This window comes from Pristiophorus japonicus, chromosome 3 (assembly GCF_044704955.1).
Source record: "Pristiophorus japonicus isolate sPriJap1 chromosome 3, sPriJap1.hap1, whole genome shotgun sequence".
In the NCBI taxonomy this organism is placed as follows: Eukaryota; Metazoa; Chordata; class Chondrichthyes; family Pristiophoridae; genus Pristiophorus; species Pristiophorus japonicus.
Window position 1 is genome coordinate 95,238,921 of NC_091979.1, and position 15,794 is coordinate 95,254,714.

The following is a 15,794-nucleotide window of genomic DNA, read 5'->3' on the forward strand; positions in this document are numbered from 1 at the left end:
GGTAGTAATTCACAAAATGAGAGAAGCATTTAAATGTATATACATGAAGTTGGTGTTGAATATTTTCATATTACTTCAAAATATATTTAACATTCTTTTGTTCACTCCCCAATGCAATTTCTTTTAAATATTAAAGCATTTACCTTTTTGTTCAATTTCAGGGCAAATGTTTAGAGCAGCAGCTGGAGATCAGCCTTTTAATTTGTCTGCAGTATCGAGTGCCTTCCCAATGGTTAACCACGCAGCCTTTGGACTGCACACTACAAGCTCAGGGCGTTCAGAGTTTGGCGGCCTGGGAACAATTGGTGCATCTACAGCCTTAGTAGGACACACACAACTATCATCTTTTCCAGGTACTCCAAAGTTTTTTAATTAGATTTTTTTTCATTAATGGCAATCCACAGTGTGAGAAAAGATTTAAGCCCAGAAATTCGGCCACGCAGCGCCACTGGCCTACTAAGATCCCAATATAGTGGGAAGGAAGTGCACGTACTTTCAGGCCAGAAGTGCTCCGCCTGTCATTATTTAAGGTAGAGGCGCTGGTGGCAAGGGTGCGTTGCAACAACATTTAAAGGGCACAATAATTTACTTAAGTTAGGGTTCTGCACTTCTTGCTGGACCCATTTTGATTTTCAAACTCGCTGCATGCTGAACTCGCACAGCACATTGTGATGTTAACCACAGGAAGGTGCCCTCACCAATAATAATTAAAGGGATCATGCAGTAGAAACATAGAAAATAGGTGCAGGAGTAGGCCATTCGGCCCTTCGAGCCTGCACCACCATTCAATAAGATCATGGCTGATCATTCACCTCAGTACCCCTTTCCTGCTTTCTCTCCATACCCCTTGATCCCTTTTAGCTGTAAGGGCCATATCTAACTCCCTCTTGAATATATCCAATGAACTGGCATCAACAACTCTCTGCAGTAGAGAATTCCACAGGTTCACAATTCTCTGAGTGAAGAAGTTTCTCCTCATCTCGGTCCTAAATGGCTTACCCCTTATCCTTAGACTGTGTCCCCTGGTTCTGGACTTCCCCAACATCGGGAACATTCTTCCTGCATCTAACCTGTCCAGTCCCGTCAGAATTTTATGTTTCTATGAGATTCCCTCTCATATTTCTAAACTCCAGTGAATACAGGCCCAGTCGATCCAGTCTCTCCTCATCTGTCAGTCCAGCCATCCCGGGAATCAGTCTGGTGAACTTTCGGTGCACTCTCTCAATAGCAAGAACGTCCAATTCTTTACTCTTCAAAACTCTACTCCCTATAACAGACTTGCAGGTTAGTTGCTGGTTTAACATTTCAGGTTGCTGGTTGACTTCTGGATATTTTTGGTGTGTTTATCACTCTGGAAAGTTCACTTTGTCTAAACAAATAAAGATTTTGCTAGTGCTGCACTGTTTTTGGTTGCCTCAGAAATCATTTGGCTGCAACATGGGTGGTCTCATTGGGGTGCCTTTGGTGCTGGAGGACGAGGGGGAGCAACAAGGAAGATACCATGGAGCAGAAGTTGCTAGAAGAGGGGATTAGGAGGAGGGCACGGAACAGGAGGCCATATCCATAGAAGGTCTTCAGGGAACACTTTTCTTACAATGCTCCTGAGTAAGGTTAATGTGTGAGAGTAAATGAGGAGAAATATTTATACACAATGAATGTTATGATTTGGAATTACTGCCTGAAAGGTTGGTGGAAGCAGATTCACTAGTAATTTTCAAAAGGGAATTAGATATATACTTGAAAAGGAAAATTTTGCAGGGCTATGTGGAAAGAGTAGGAGAATGAGACTAATTGGACAGCTTTCAAAGAGTTGGAACAAGCACAATCGGCCGAATGGCTTCCTGCTTTGATGTATGATTCTGAGTCATAACAAACATGAAATCCAGAACAAAAACAGATTTATCAATCAACTCAATTACATCTCTATCTGATAGTTTACACAAATAATTAAGACTCAGTCTTGTAGCAGCTCTTAGTGCCTGTCTTGCGTGTTCCTTTCCCTTTTCTAGTGCTCCTACAAGGTGTTTCCCAGTGGCTACAGCTTGGGAGGTGGAAAGCTGCAGATCTTCCATTGAGGACACTTCAGATGGCTGTGGTAAATGAGCACTGCTGCAGACTGCACAATTTCGACATAGGCCGGAGCAGTCTGGTCTGACTGGTTGTATGGCACCAGCAAGGGCACTGGTGGAGTGGCTGGCGGGAAATCAGACATGCTGTCATTCTGAGAGAGGACATCAGATGCCTCTGCTATGGAGCCACGGCTATTCTCCTGGTATCGGCACCTCAGCACGCGTATGGCTCCGTGGAGTGCAGGACTGTGATGTTTTGGAGGCCCCTGCTGACTTTCTTCCCCAGAGCCAAGGTGGCAGCAGTCTGAGAATGTGGCAGCAGTGTGAACTGCCATAGCAGCCATCTGAGCTTCTGTGCTGCCATGGAAGTTGCCAGCATTGGATGCCACCTCATTGTTAATGGAGCTAACCACTTCATCCATGTAGGACAGAATGGTCTTGATGCTGTGTGCAAAGCCTTGAGACAAGTTGGAGCTCGACGACTCCATGCTCCGCTACGTTGTGCATAGCTCTCTGGCACCTAGCATTTCCTGAAGGATGCTTATGAGCCACCTTTGGTAGCCTGGATCCTCGAAGTCAGCATGCAAGTCCTCTGCAGCAGAACTAGTATATGAATGTGCCTTCTGGCGCACTTGCACAAGTGGCATCCTATCCTCCTGCCCTAGCTCCTGCACACTTGTGACTAGTGAGTCACCATGTGCAGATGACATCTCTAACCTAGCCTCTGAAGTATACATGATGCCATTATCTGAGCTGGTGCTTGCGAGAGTCAGATCAAGTGATGTGCACCTTCCTGAAAACTCGTCTTCTCTTCCTTGACTGGCACAGGTGCTTCCAAATTCTCAGCTCCTGAGTTGAAAGGGAGGGATGAGGGTTATCTGTTTGGTGTGAAGGAAGAGCAGAGAGAGAGCAGTATGCCCACATTTAGGGCCCAAATTTCTCCAGCCGCCTCGAGCGGCGTAGTTAGCCGTGGTACGCTGACTTCATGGGGCAAAAAAACGCGCCGAAAATTTACCTTTTTAATTTGGCTGCTCCTTCATCCTTCTGGTCTCGGGGCAGAACTTCGGCCGCACTTGCTCAGCGCAGCCGACGGAGGGGGAGCTTGGCCCCAGCTTCTTCTTGAGTGCCGGCAGGGGGATGCGTGTCCGTTTCAGCGTGTGCGCAATGGAGCAGGAAGCTTGGCAATCGGCCAATTAAAGGGAGAGCGCCCTCAGTGCCTCAGCAGCATTGGCAATGGACCATATATAAAGGTAAGGTGTGAATAGTGATTTTTGGGTGGCTGAGGGAGTGAAAAGGAATGCTGCATAGGTGGAAGAAAGGTGAGAACTGTGATTTTTCAAGATAACCTGAGTGCAACTCCAATACACCAATGACGCAAGAGCATGCAAGAAGAACAAAGAATTTCCTCCATGAGGAAGTGGAGAAACTAGTCACTATCATTGAGGACAAATGGCTGGAGCTGGATATCAGTAAGAGTGGTCCCACAAAAGTTCCACCCAAAGAAATGAGAAGACGCTGGAACCTAGTTGCAGAAGAATACTCCGCAGGGGTGAATACTGCAAGATCTGGAAGCCAGTGCAAAAAGAAATGGCAGGACGTTGGTCAAGTAGTGAGTGTAAGTAATATCTTCATCTTTAAATGGAATTGCAATTGTAAATGTGACCATCTGTGTATGTCCCACCCATCAGAAGCGTACCATGTTTGAAAAGTTATATTCTCATCTTTGCAGAAGAAATTGGCCCACAACAAAAGGGAAAGACTTAGAACAGGAGGAGGGCCGTCAAATCTGCACCAACTATCACCCCTGGAACAGAGGGTTGCTGCCTTGCTGAGTCGCACCTGCAGAAAAAGAATCCGCTCTACACAAGCTGGACCCACATGTGAGGGTGAGTCATTAAAATGCATCGTCGCCCTTCAAATCAACCTGCTGACTGGCCTGCTACGCGTGAGACTACTCATGCCACCCATCCTACCCCCTCCTGTGCTGCTAACCATTTGACTGTTCTGTTGTATTTTGCAGAAGAAGACAACAATCTTGAAGATCCACCAGAAGATCCAGATGCGTGCGCTCCAGACCAAGGCGGGTGGGGGGAGGAGGGGGTCCATGGAAATGTGTTCACGGGAGAATGCTGATCGTGATATGGATCAGTCCATAGTACAGGGCATCACACTGCCAGAAACCTCCATGAGCTCCGTGGCGACATTCCATGGCTTCACACATCTGAGGTTGCGGGTCCCAATGGCGGTGGTGAAATGCATGTTGGAACACCCAGTGCCCCACCGTCCCAGCCTGCGCCTCATACTGGAGGGGTGCCACTAGGCAGACCCACGGCGAGGGGAAGGAGAAGCCGATCAATTTCTCCTGAGATGCAGCCTTCATCAGATGTTAATCAGGTTATGTCATTGGGTGAGGAGACCAATGCCCTTACAAGATCACACGTGGTGACTGTCAGTAGGGTGTGTGATGAGGTCACGACACTGTTGGGTGAAATCTCAATACTGAGACGGGAAATGAGGGTGGGCATTTCAGAGGGTGTGCAAACGATGGCAGATGCCATGAGGGAGCTAGCTACTGCAATAAGGGCACAAAGGCCAGATACTCAAAAGCCACTCCCACTTCAATCCACCCACCAGCCACCGGTCAGACCCAAGCCAGGCCCCCAACCCCCTCCCCCCCACCACCATCACCGACCCTATGAGAAAGTGCACTTTCCCCGAGATGTGGGTGAGGGATGGGTGCAGACTTTCTTTACTGTTGCTGTTATTGTTGTTGTTGAAGTGCATTTTAAACTTTCCAATAAAATATATTTTGCATTAAGACTGAATCATGTTCCATTATCACTACACAACTTTTAGGAACAACTGTGTTTAAAAAAAAAACATCCCTCACCCCTACAGTCATGCGTGCATACCGCCCCTAGCCCTAGCCGAAGGGCTAGCCAGTGCATTCTACAGTCGGCAAAGCAGGACTGTTCTATTTTCAGCAGCTGATTTATCTTTCCTTTATTTTTGATGATGTAAAGATGTTGTGATGTTGTGCTGATGCTGTGAAGGTGTTTAGTGCTTTAGAATCCTCTAACTCACCCCTCCTCTCCCACCCCCCTCATCTCTGGCTACCTGTGCTGATTTCTTAAATGTAGTTAAGGTTTTTCTGTGCCTACAAAAGTGCCCACATATACTGGCCTAAGTTAGTTTGGAGTAACTTTTAGCTGGCCAAATTTGCTTCTATGGCCAAAACAGGCGTAAGTGGCTGGTCACGCCCCCTTTTGGAGGAAAAAAAACATAACTAACTGACTTACACTAGAGCAAGTTAAATGGGGAAATTTGCGATTTTTTAAGTTATTCCAAAAAAAGCGGGGCAACTCTTGGGAAAATTTGAGCCCTTAAAGTGGGCTTTATAATGGGTTTTATCTGTTTAAACTCATGACTCAAAACAATCTGAAACTGGGCTGTGCAATTTAGTCATTGGATTACCACAATTTTTCCTCAATGTTTTCTGAAATTGTTTTTCATCTGACTTTTTTTTCATCAGTAACTAAAATTTCTAATGCACAAAATAGGAGTTTAAACATAACGTAAAAATCAACCAATTATATTTCACAATAATATGATTAAATGTATCCATTTAGTTTTTTTATGTCTTTCAATGCCTTTATTAAAACTTGGCCTCTCCCAAAATCCTGGGCTTGGAGTTAATATATTTAGCCAGAACTGTGACACTGCGAGCTGAATTTAGATTATGCAGTCTGAACATGTGCAATGTACTTCATTTCCCAGGCTACATCCATACCATTCAGGCAGCTGTACTGCGGGATATTTTTTCTTCAGCTTATAGCAGTTTCCGCTCTCACATTTTTCAAAATTACTTGAAAAGCTAGAGGATCAATGTCAAATTCTTTATTCAGTTAAAATTTATTTAAAGATTTCTTTTAAAAACAGAAGCTGTTTTTTTTAATACAAACAAGAATGCGTGTGTGGAAAGAAGACAGACTGATGTTTACACACCTGTAAAAACTTCAAAAAAATGATTAAGCTGAGACAGAGTGTAATTGAGTTCCTTTTCCAAAAGAAGTTCAACTTTGAAGCAAACAACCTCTAATTATCCTGATATTAGCAGTTGTGTTGACAGTGGAGACAGCTCCAATTATCTCAACTGAATTATCACCTGTGCACTGTTGACAGAACAGCCTCTAATTATTTTAATTAAAAAAGTGACAGTGTATCTGGAATGCTTTAATTAGAGAGGGATGAGGAGCTGAACTGAATGTTGAGAGCATAGGTGAAAGTCCTTGAATGCACTATTAAATTAATTGTATTCAAATGTTTTGAGTGTATGTATTTTACAAAGTTGTAGTAAAATAGCAATATTACAAGAAAGTGCACTCAGCATAAAACCTCCCATGATTGTTTATGCATCTTATGCTGGTTTCAAATAACTGAAGAGTTGAATAATGGCACTTCTGAACTCAACCTCACCGCCCTCCTCTCCAGCCCCCTTCGCCATCCTCTCCAGCCCCCTTCGCCCTCCTCTCGGGGGTGGGGGGGGGGGGGCGCCTCGGCCCGCCTCGTGGGTGGAGGGGGCCCTCGGCCCGCCTCTCCAGCCCCTCCCATGTCCACTCTTCCTCCAATTCCTTGCCCTCATTCTCTCCCTCTCATACCCTCTCTTGCCCACTCTTCCTCCACTCCCTTACCCTCTCATACCCTCTCTTGCCCACTCTTCCTCCACTCCCTTGCCCTTTCCCTCCCTCTCCCTTGCCTCCTTCCTAAGCCATCTTGCCCTCCTCCCCCTCCCATGCTCTCTTCTCCACCCCTCCTGTTCACACACTCTCCTCCCCCTTTGCTTTCGACCTGTCCTTTTACAGATGTTCTGCAGGATAGAAGTTAGAAACAACCTAATTTCTAATCAGTAATGTTTTTGAAATTGTGAGTAAGGTATATATTTTATATATTTTTAAAAGGTTACATAGTTGAATAAAATGTTTAATACTCACCTTCACGATTAGCAAAAGAACAAGATGGTTGCCGAACTGGCACAGAATGCTCAGAATCATCTTTGCACACTGGGGTGACGACTGTGAATCATTTTGAAAAGCTTACATAGGCAATTTCCATTATAAATGTGGTACAAATTTATAATAGGAAAATTTGTTGAAAATAGTGACGCCAGGAACTGAAATTGTATTGACGGGAGCTGCACTTAGACTCGAGGGCCTGGAGTTTGCGGTCAGTGGCAAAGTGATGCCGATCGTCGCTGCCCTCGAAGAAAGCTCCCCACAAAGATCTTGCGATCTCTGTAATGAAAACTTGAGCTTTCTTGACATTGGCGCTGTCAAAAAGGGATCCCCAGCGGAGAGCAGCAGTGATGTCATCAAGCAGTCCATCCAGCGGTCTAATCAGCTAAACATTGAAGAATTCTCAGACAGCAAACCAGGAAATAAAAAGAGCTGATTCAATTCACATTTTTTTTTAATTACGAGAGCAAGATTGGGACATACACATGGGGTTAAAGTAGAAGTTGAAATATCATAAACAAACTTTAAAAAGATATATTTTTTATTTTGAATTTTCTATCAGAAAGAAATTTGACTTTCCTTTCCACAAATATAAATTTAGGGCCAGAACGGTTGTTCAGCAGTCAATACACCATTAAAACCCAGATATACCTGTTCCAACAAGGCTTAACTTTTTAATGGGGTGTTTAACAGCGATGTTACAGTGGAAAAGCTTGAGTTTTCATTAGTTCAACTGATTGCCTGCTATAAGGAGATCCACAATGTAGCCTGTGGCGAAGCAGGGAATGATTGCCATGTTTAGCTGTGTATGCGCTACATCCTGAAGTTACGGTAAGTTTCAGAGGGGCAATAAGGGTGGACGGTGACAGTTCGCCATCATTACCACCGCATAATCCGAGCCAAGATCTTTAGAAAGTCAATCTTCCATGGCGTTGTACATATATGGGGCCCAAATTTCCCCATGAGTTGCACCGTTTTTTTTGGTGTATCTTTTTAGTTGCAAATATGGCCATTTAATTTGCGCCAGAGTGAGTGAGTGAGTTAGGTTTTTTGTTAGGTCTGTTTTTTTTTCAAAAGGGGGCGTTCCCAGCCACTAACACCATTTATGCCAATTTGGCCAGGAAAAAGTTGTACTAAACTAACTTAGGGCAGCGTTTGTGTCCACTTTTGTCCGCACAGAAAGACCTTACTTACAGTTAAGGAATCGGCGCAAGTAACTACATTTAAAGCACCACGAAGCACCAAAGAAAGCACAAAGTAATAAGCAATTAATTAACAAATAAAATAGAAGGAACCCTGCACCTAAAGCACCCAAATCAATCCGTAAATAACAAATAAAAAAAATAGAATTCCATCTTAGGGAACGCAGCGGGCTGCCAATGAGGGAACCCATTTGGCCAGGGCTAGGGACGGCGTGCTTTGGCCCCTCCCACCCAGCCTGCAGCGCGCGTTTGCAGAAACGGCCTGCCAGGAGCTACTGTACATGCGCGCAGACTCTAGCGCGTATGTGCAGAGGTCCCGGCACTGTTTGTTCTGCGCCATGCCAGCTCCACAGATGGCTCGAGAATCGGCCATGATCGCAAGTATTTTTTTTGCCGCTGCTTCTGATCTAAAATGTCGGCGGGAGGCTCGGAGGTGCGCCAATAAAAACGGAGGGCCAAATTTGGGCTCGTGGTCTCTCTTTCTCTGCTGTCTTCATGTTGCTGTTTCTCTCTCATCTCGTTCTGTCCATCTCTCTCCCCTCCACCCCCCGCCCCCCGCACTCCCCATAACCCTCTCTATCTCTTTTTCTAATTTTCTTTTACATGCGAGATAGTGGTTGGTAAGACATGTTGTAGTGGGGAAAGGCACATAGGAACAGGAGTAATCATTTAGCACTTCAAGCTCGTTCATTCAATGAGATCATGACTGATTTGTGACCTAAATCCATATACCTGAATACCTTTGGTTAACAGAAAACTTAGATCAAATCACCCTTTAATCTTCTTAATTCTTTTAAAGGAAAGGTTCTTGAATTAAGAGAACTATGGAAGATCATAGTTAGGGCATCGGCTGAACAACCGTTCCAGCCTAAACTTATATTTGTGGAAAGTCAAATTTCTCATAAATTACTAGATTTTCAAAATAATAGTTCTCACCTACTTCCTTTAAAACCCTGGGATGAAAACTATCTGGTCCTGGGGATATGTCACTCTTTAGTGCCATTATTTTCTTTTTACTGTTAATTTTCTTACATTAGTTTTGGTGATTCAATATTAGCTTCCTTGGGATATCCAGAATGCTATCCTCTTCCTCTACTGTAAATACTGACGCAAATTACTTATTTAACATGTCCACCATTTCCTTATTTTCATTTATCACAGAAACATTGAAACATAGAAAATAGGTGCAGGAGTAGGCCATTCGGCCCTTCATGCCTGCACCGCCATTCAATAAGATCATGGCTGATCATTCCCTCAGTACCCCTTTCCTGCTTTCTCTCCATACCCCTTGATCCCCTTAGCCGTAAGGGCCATATCTAACTCCCTCTTGAATATATCCAATGAACTGGCATCAACAACTCTCTGCGGCAGGGAATTCCACAGGTTAACAACTCTGAGTGAAGAAGTTTCTCCTCATCTCAGTCCTAAATGGCCTACCCCTTATCCTAAGACTATGTCCCCTGGTTCTGGACTTCCCCAACATCGGGAACGTTCTATCCGCATCTAATCTGTCCAGTCCCGTCAGAATCTTATAAGTTTCTATGAGATCCCCTCTCATCCTTCTAAACTCCAGTGAATAAAGGCACAGTTGATCCCGTCTTTCCTCATATGACAGTCCAGCCATCCCTGGAATTAGTCTGGTGAACCTTCGCTGCACTCCCTCAATAGCAAGAATGTCCTTCCTCAGATTAGGAGACCAAAACTGAACACACTATTCCAGATGAGGCCTCACTAAGACCCTGTACAACTGCAGTAAGACCTCCCTGCTCCTATACTCAAATCCCCTAGCTATAAAGGCCAACATACCATTTGCCGCCTTCACCGTCTGTTGTATCTGCATGCCAACCTTCAATGACTGATGAACCATGACACCCAGGTCTCGTTGCACCTCCCCTTTTCCTAATCTGTCGCCATTCAGATAATATTCTGCCTTTGTGTTTTTGCCCCCAAAATGGATAACCTCACATTTATTCACATTATACTGCATCTGCCATGCATTTATCCACTCACCTAACCTGTCCAAGTCACCCTGCAGCCTCTTAGCGTTCCCCTCACAGTTCACACCGCCACCCAACTTAGTGTCATCTGCAAACTTGGAGTTATTACACTCAATTCCTTCATCCAAATCATTAATGTATATTGTAAAGAGTTGGGGTCCCAGCACTGAGCCCTGCTGCACTCCACAAGTCACTGCCTGCCATTCTGAAAAGGACCCGTTTATCCCGACTCTCTGGTTCCTGTCTGCCAACCAGTTCTCTATCCACGTCAGTACATTACCCCCAATACGATGCGCTTTGACTTTGCACACCAATCTCTTGTGCGGGACCTTGTCAAAAGCCTTTTGAAAGTCCAAATACACCACATCCACTGGTTCTCCCTTGTCCACTCTGCTAGTTATATCCTCAAAAAATTCCAGAAGATTCGTCAAGCATGATTTCCCTTTCATAAATCCATGCTTAATTGGACGGATCCTGTCGCCGCTTTCCAAATGCACTGCTATTTCATCCTTAATGATTGATTCCAACATTTTCCCCACTATTGATGTCAGGCTAACCGGTCTATAATTACACGTTTTCTCTCTCCCTCCTTTTTTTTTAAAGTAGTGTTACATTAGCTACCCTCCAGTCCATAGGAACTGATCCAGAGTCGATAGACTGTTGGAAAATGATCACCAACGCATCCATTATTTCTACGGCTACTTCCTTAAGTACTCTGGAATTCAGACTATCAGGCCCCAGCGATTTATCAGCCTTCAATCCCATCAATTTCCCTAACACAATTTCCAACCTAAAAAGGATATCCTTCAGTTCCTCCTTCTCACTAGACTCACTGTCCCCTAGTACATTCGGAAGGTTATTTGTGTCTTCCTTCGTGAAGACAGAACCGAAGTATTTGTTCAATTGGTCTGCCATTTCTTTGTTCCCCTTTAAATTCACCTGAATCTGACTGCAAGGGACCTACATTTGTCTTTACTAATCTTTTTCTCTTCACATATTTATAGAAGCTTTTGCAGTCAGTTTTTATGTTCCCTGCAAGCTTCCTCTCGTACTCTATTTTCCCCCTCTTAATTAAACCCTTAGTCCTCCTCTGTTGAATTCTAAATTTCTCCCAGTCCTCAGGTTTGTTACTTTTTCTAGCCAATTCATATGCCTCTTCCTTGGTTTTAACACTATCCTTAATTTCTCTTCTTAGCCACGGTTGAACCACATTCCCCGTTTTATTTTTACTCCAGACAGGGATATACAATTGCTGAAGTTCATCCATGTGATCTTTAAATGTTTGCCATTGCTTATCCACCGTCAACCTGTTCAGTATCCTTTGCCAGTCTATTCTAGCCAATTCACGCCTCATACTGTCAAAGTTACCTTTTCTTAAGTTCAGGACCCTAGTTTCCAAATTAACTGTGTCACTCTCCATCTTAATAAAGAATCCTATCATATTATGGTCACTCTTCCCCAAGGGGCCTCGCACAACAAGATTGCTAATTAGTCCCTTCTCGTTACACATCACCCAGTCTCGGATGGCCAGCTCTCTAGTCACCATTATAAGTTTTTAAGGGGCCCCCATTGCTCTTAACCACTCTCCTTTTCCTGATATAATTATAAAAGTTTTTTGTATTGATTTTTATATCCTTTGCAAGTTTCTCTTCCTACTCCTTTTTGTAGCTCTTACTATCTATTTTGTCACCCTGTTATTACATAAGAATATAAGAAATAGGAGCAGGAGTAGGCCATACGGCCCCTCGAGTCTGCTCCGCCATTTAATACGATCATGGCTGATCCGATCATGGACTCAGGTCCACTTCCCTGCCCAATCTCCATAACCCCTTATTCCCTTATTGTTTAAGAAACTGTCTATTTCTGTCTTAAATTTATTCAATGTCCCAGCTTCCACAGCTTTCTGAGGCAGCGAATTCCACAGATCCACAACCCTCTGAGAAGAAATTTCTGCTCATCTCAGTTTTAAATAGGCGGCCTCTTATTTTAAGAATGTGCCCTCTAGTTCTAGTCTCCCCTATCAGTGGAAACATCCTCTCTGCATCCACCCTGTCAAGCCCCCTCATAATCTTATACTTTTCGATAAGATCACCTCTCATTCTTCTGAATTCCAATGAGTAGAAGCTCAACCTACTCGACCTTTCCTCATAAGTCAACCCCCTCATCTCTGTAATCAACCTAGTGAACCTTCTCTGAACTGCCGCCAAAGCAAGTATATCCTTTCGTAAATATGGAAACCAAAATTGTACGCAGTATTCCAGGTGTGGTCTCACCAATACCCTGTATAACTGTGTAGCAAGACTTCCTTGCTTTTTATACTAAGGGATTAAGGGGTTATGGGGAGCGGGCAGGGAAGTGGACCTGAGTCCATGATTGGATCATCCATGATCGTATTAAATGACGGAGCAGGCTCGAGGGACCGTATGGCCTACTCCCTCTCCTATTTCTTATGTTCTTATACTCCATCCCCTTTGCAATAAAGGCCAAGATTCCATTGGCCTTCCTGATCACTTGCTGTACCTGTATACTAACCTTTCATGTTTCATGCACAAGTACCCCCAGGTCCTGCTGTACTGCAGCACTTTGCAATCTTTCTCCATTTAAATAATAACTTGCTCTTGATTTTTTTCTGCCAAAGTGCATGACCTCACACTTTCCAACATTATACTCCGTCTGCCAAATTTTTGCCCATTCACTTAGCCTGTCTATGTCCTTTTGCAGATTTTTTGTGTCCTCCTCACACATTGCTTTTCCTCTCATCTTTGTATTGTCAGCAAACTTGGCTACGTTACACTCGGTCCCTCCTCCAAGTCGTAAATATAGATTGTAAATAGTTGGGGTCCCAGCAATGATCCCTGTGGCACCCCACTTGTTACTGGTTGCCAGCCAGAGAATGAACCATATATACCGACTCTGTTTTCTGTTCGTTAGTATTCTTTGTATCTCTCTCACACTCCAGGATCTATGCTACTTTTTTGCTTTCTTCTATACTTTCTCTCTGTTTAGTCATCCATGGCTGATTTTTTTGGGGGCATGTAGAGCTCTTGTCCTTTAGGGATATAAACTGGTTCTGTATCGCATTAGTTTTTTTTTAGCATTTCCTACTGATTGCCTGTCATTTTACTCAGTTACAGATTTGCCCAGTTTACTGTGGACAGTCTCTGTCTCATCTGTTTGAAGTCAGCCTTACCTAAATCTAGAATCTTAGTAGCGGTTTCGTGTTTCTCCCTTTCAAACACGACATTGAAATTATATTATGGCCGCTATTAGATAAATGTTCACACAGGCTGTTAACTAAATCTGGGTTATTACTCATTATTAAATCTAATATGGCCTGCCCCTTTGTTAGTTCTAGGATATATTGTTGCAGAAAACTTTCCTGAACACACTCGAGAAATTTTCTACCTTTCTGACATGAACTCATCAGCTTATCCCAATCTTTATGGAAGTTAAAATCTCCAATTCTGTCTTTACTACATGTTTGTCTAATCTCTGCATTAATACATTCTGCAACTTCACAGGGGGCCTATACATGACTCCACTACAGTCTTAAATCCTTTTCTATTTCTCATTTCTATTTATAAAGATTGCAATGCCTGCTTACCTCTCATTTATATCATCTCATATCATAGCTGTAATTTCATCCTTATTCACCAATGCTACTCCTCCCCCTCTACCAGATATCCTATCCTTCCTGTAAACCTTATAACCTGGTATATTCAGTTCCCAGTTCTGATAGTATACAGCTATGTCTCAGCAATGGCTACCATGCCATACCCTCCAAGTTGAATTTGTGCCTGCAATTTCACTCAATTTGTTCCTGTACTCCATGCGTTGTATAAAGAACACCCTAACCTGTCCTTCTGCTCTAATGTTGTTTTTCTACACATTACTTATTTTTTTCTCCTGAATTAATTATTTTACATCTTTTAGTTTTCTCTTTACCTGTAGTGCCTAATGCACAATTTGTGACTATTACTCTACTCTCTTGCTTTCCATTTGTTTCCAAGCTGTTATTTATACTACCTTGTGACCGCCCTATTTATCCTTTTCGATAGGACCCTGGTCCCAGCCCGGTTCAGGTGGAGCCCGTCCCAAAGGTACAATTCCTTCCTGTCCCAGTACTGATGTTATTTCTTCCTGTCCCAGTACTGGTGTTAGTGTCCCATGAACTGGAACCTCTCCCATACCACTCCCTAATCTGTTTCTCCTGATGCTAATTTGCATGTGGGACGGGTAATAATCCAGAGATTATAACCCTTGAAGTCCTGTTTTTTAATTTAACTCCTCTGAACAGTACATTTTGCCTACTCTTTACTATGTTGTTGATCCCAACATGGACCACGACAACTGGATCCTCCCTCTCACCCTCACTGTCCAATATCCTTTCAAGCCAGTTCGAGATGTCCCTTGCCCTGGCACCAGGTAGGCAACATACCATATGGGACTAAGGGCTACAGGCTTTATTACGGGAGGGAATTGCATGAACAAAGTGACTTCACCGGCTCTGTCTTATCCTCTCCTTTCTCACTAACCATTCCCTTCTTACCATGGCTCACTCCCATAACAACCTCATCTTATTTGAACTAGCTGCTCAACTTCTTTATCCTTGCTTCACCTGTAACCCTCTATCCAACCCCTGCCCCCCAATCCCACTTACTTACTTAAGGGGCAGCTGGTAAGAGGCCAGAGACCTCTGTACCTTCAACCAGTTTTTATTGCTCGCCACACCACCACCTCCCTACACACACACACACACACACACACACTACATCGCACAGGCATTACTATTGACCTTTTCTAACTCTCAAAAGACAGGTGAGTAATTAGCTGGGTTCAAAATTCAATTAAAAAAAAAATTACATTAATAGTGCACTTTGAAAGACTATCCTCTTTATATGGCCCCAATTTGTAATCAGAACACTAATTTTTTTTTCTCTTTCACACACACAGATTCAGCCTCTCGTTTAAAAAAAAACTTAATATGAAATTTACTGAAGAGCTAGTAAGGAGCATCTTAAAGGAGGAGAGAGAGGCAAAGAGATTTAGGGAGGTAATTCCAGATATTAGGGCCTCGGTGGCTGAAGGTTACACACATAGGGAGGGGCGGGGCCATGGAGCAATCTAACCACTTGAGATTTTTAAAATCGAGGCATTGGTGGGCCAGGAACCAACGTAGATCAGTGAGCATAGGGGTAATGGGTGAGTGGGACTTGGTTAAAATATGGGTAGCAGAGTTTTGGATGAATTCAGTTTATGGAGGGAGGCAGATGGGAGGCTGGCCAGGAGAACAATGTTATGGAGATGGAAGTAGGCAGTCTTTGTGATGGCGAGGATACGGGGTTGGATATTCAACTTGGGGTCATATAGGACAGCAGAGTTGCGAATGGTCTGGTTCAGCCTGAGACAGTGACAGGGAAGGGAATGGAATCGGTAGTGAGGGAACAGAGTACGTGGCGGGGGCCAAAGACAATGGCTTTGGTCTTCCCAATGTTTAATTTCAGGAAATTGTGG

General features: G+C 43.7%; 1 protein-coding gene across 11 annotated transcripts in view; it reads left to right on the forward strand.

The window, feature by feature from the left end:
- Positions 1–15,794, forward strand: part of LOC139259802 (bromodomain adjacent to zinc finger domain protein 2B-like) — a 441,395-nt gene that overhangs the window by 194,713 nt on the left and 230,888 nt on the right. For all 11 annotated transcript variants that reach the window (XM_070875573.1, XM_070875574.1, XM_070875583.1 and 8 more), the window contains one exon: positions 162–353. In XM_070875573.1, the coding sequence (XP_070731674.1) occupies positions 162–353 (192 nt within the window). The remainder of the gene's footprint in view (positions 1–161; positions 354–15,794) is intronic.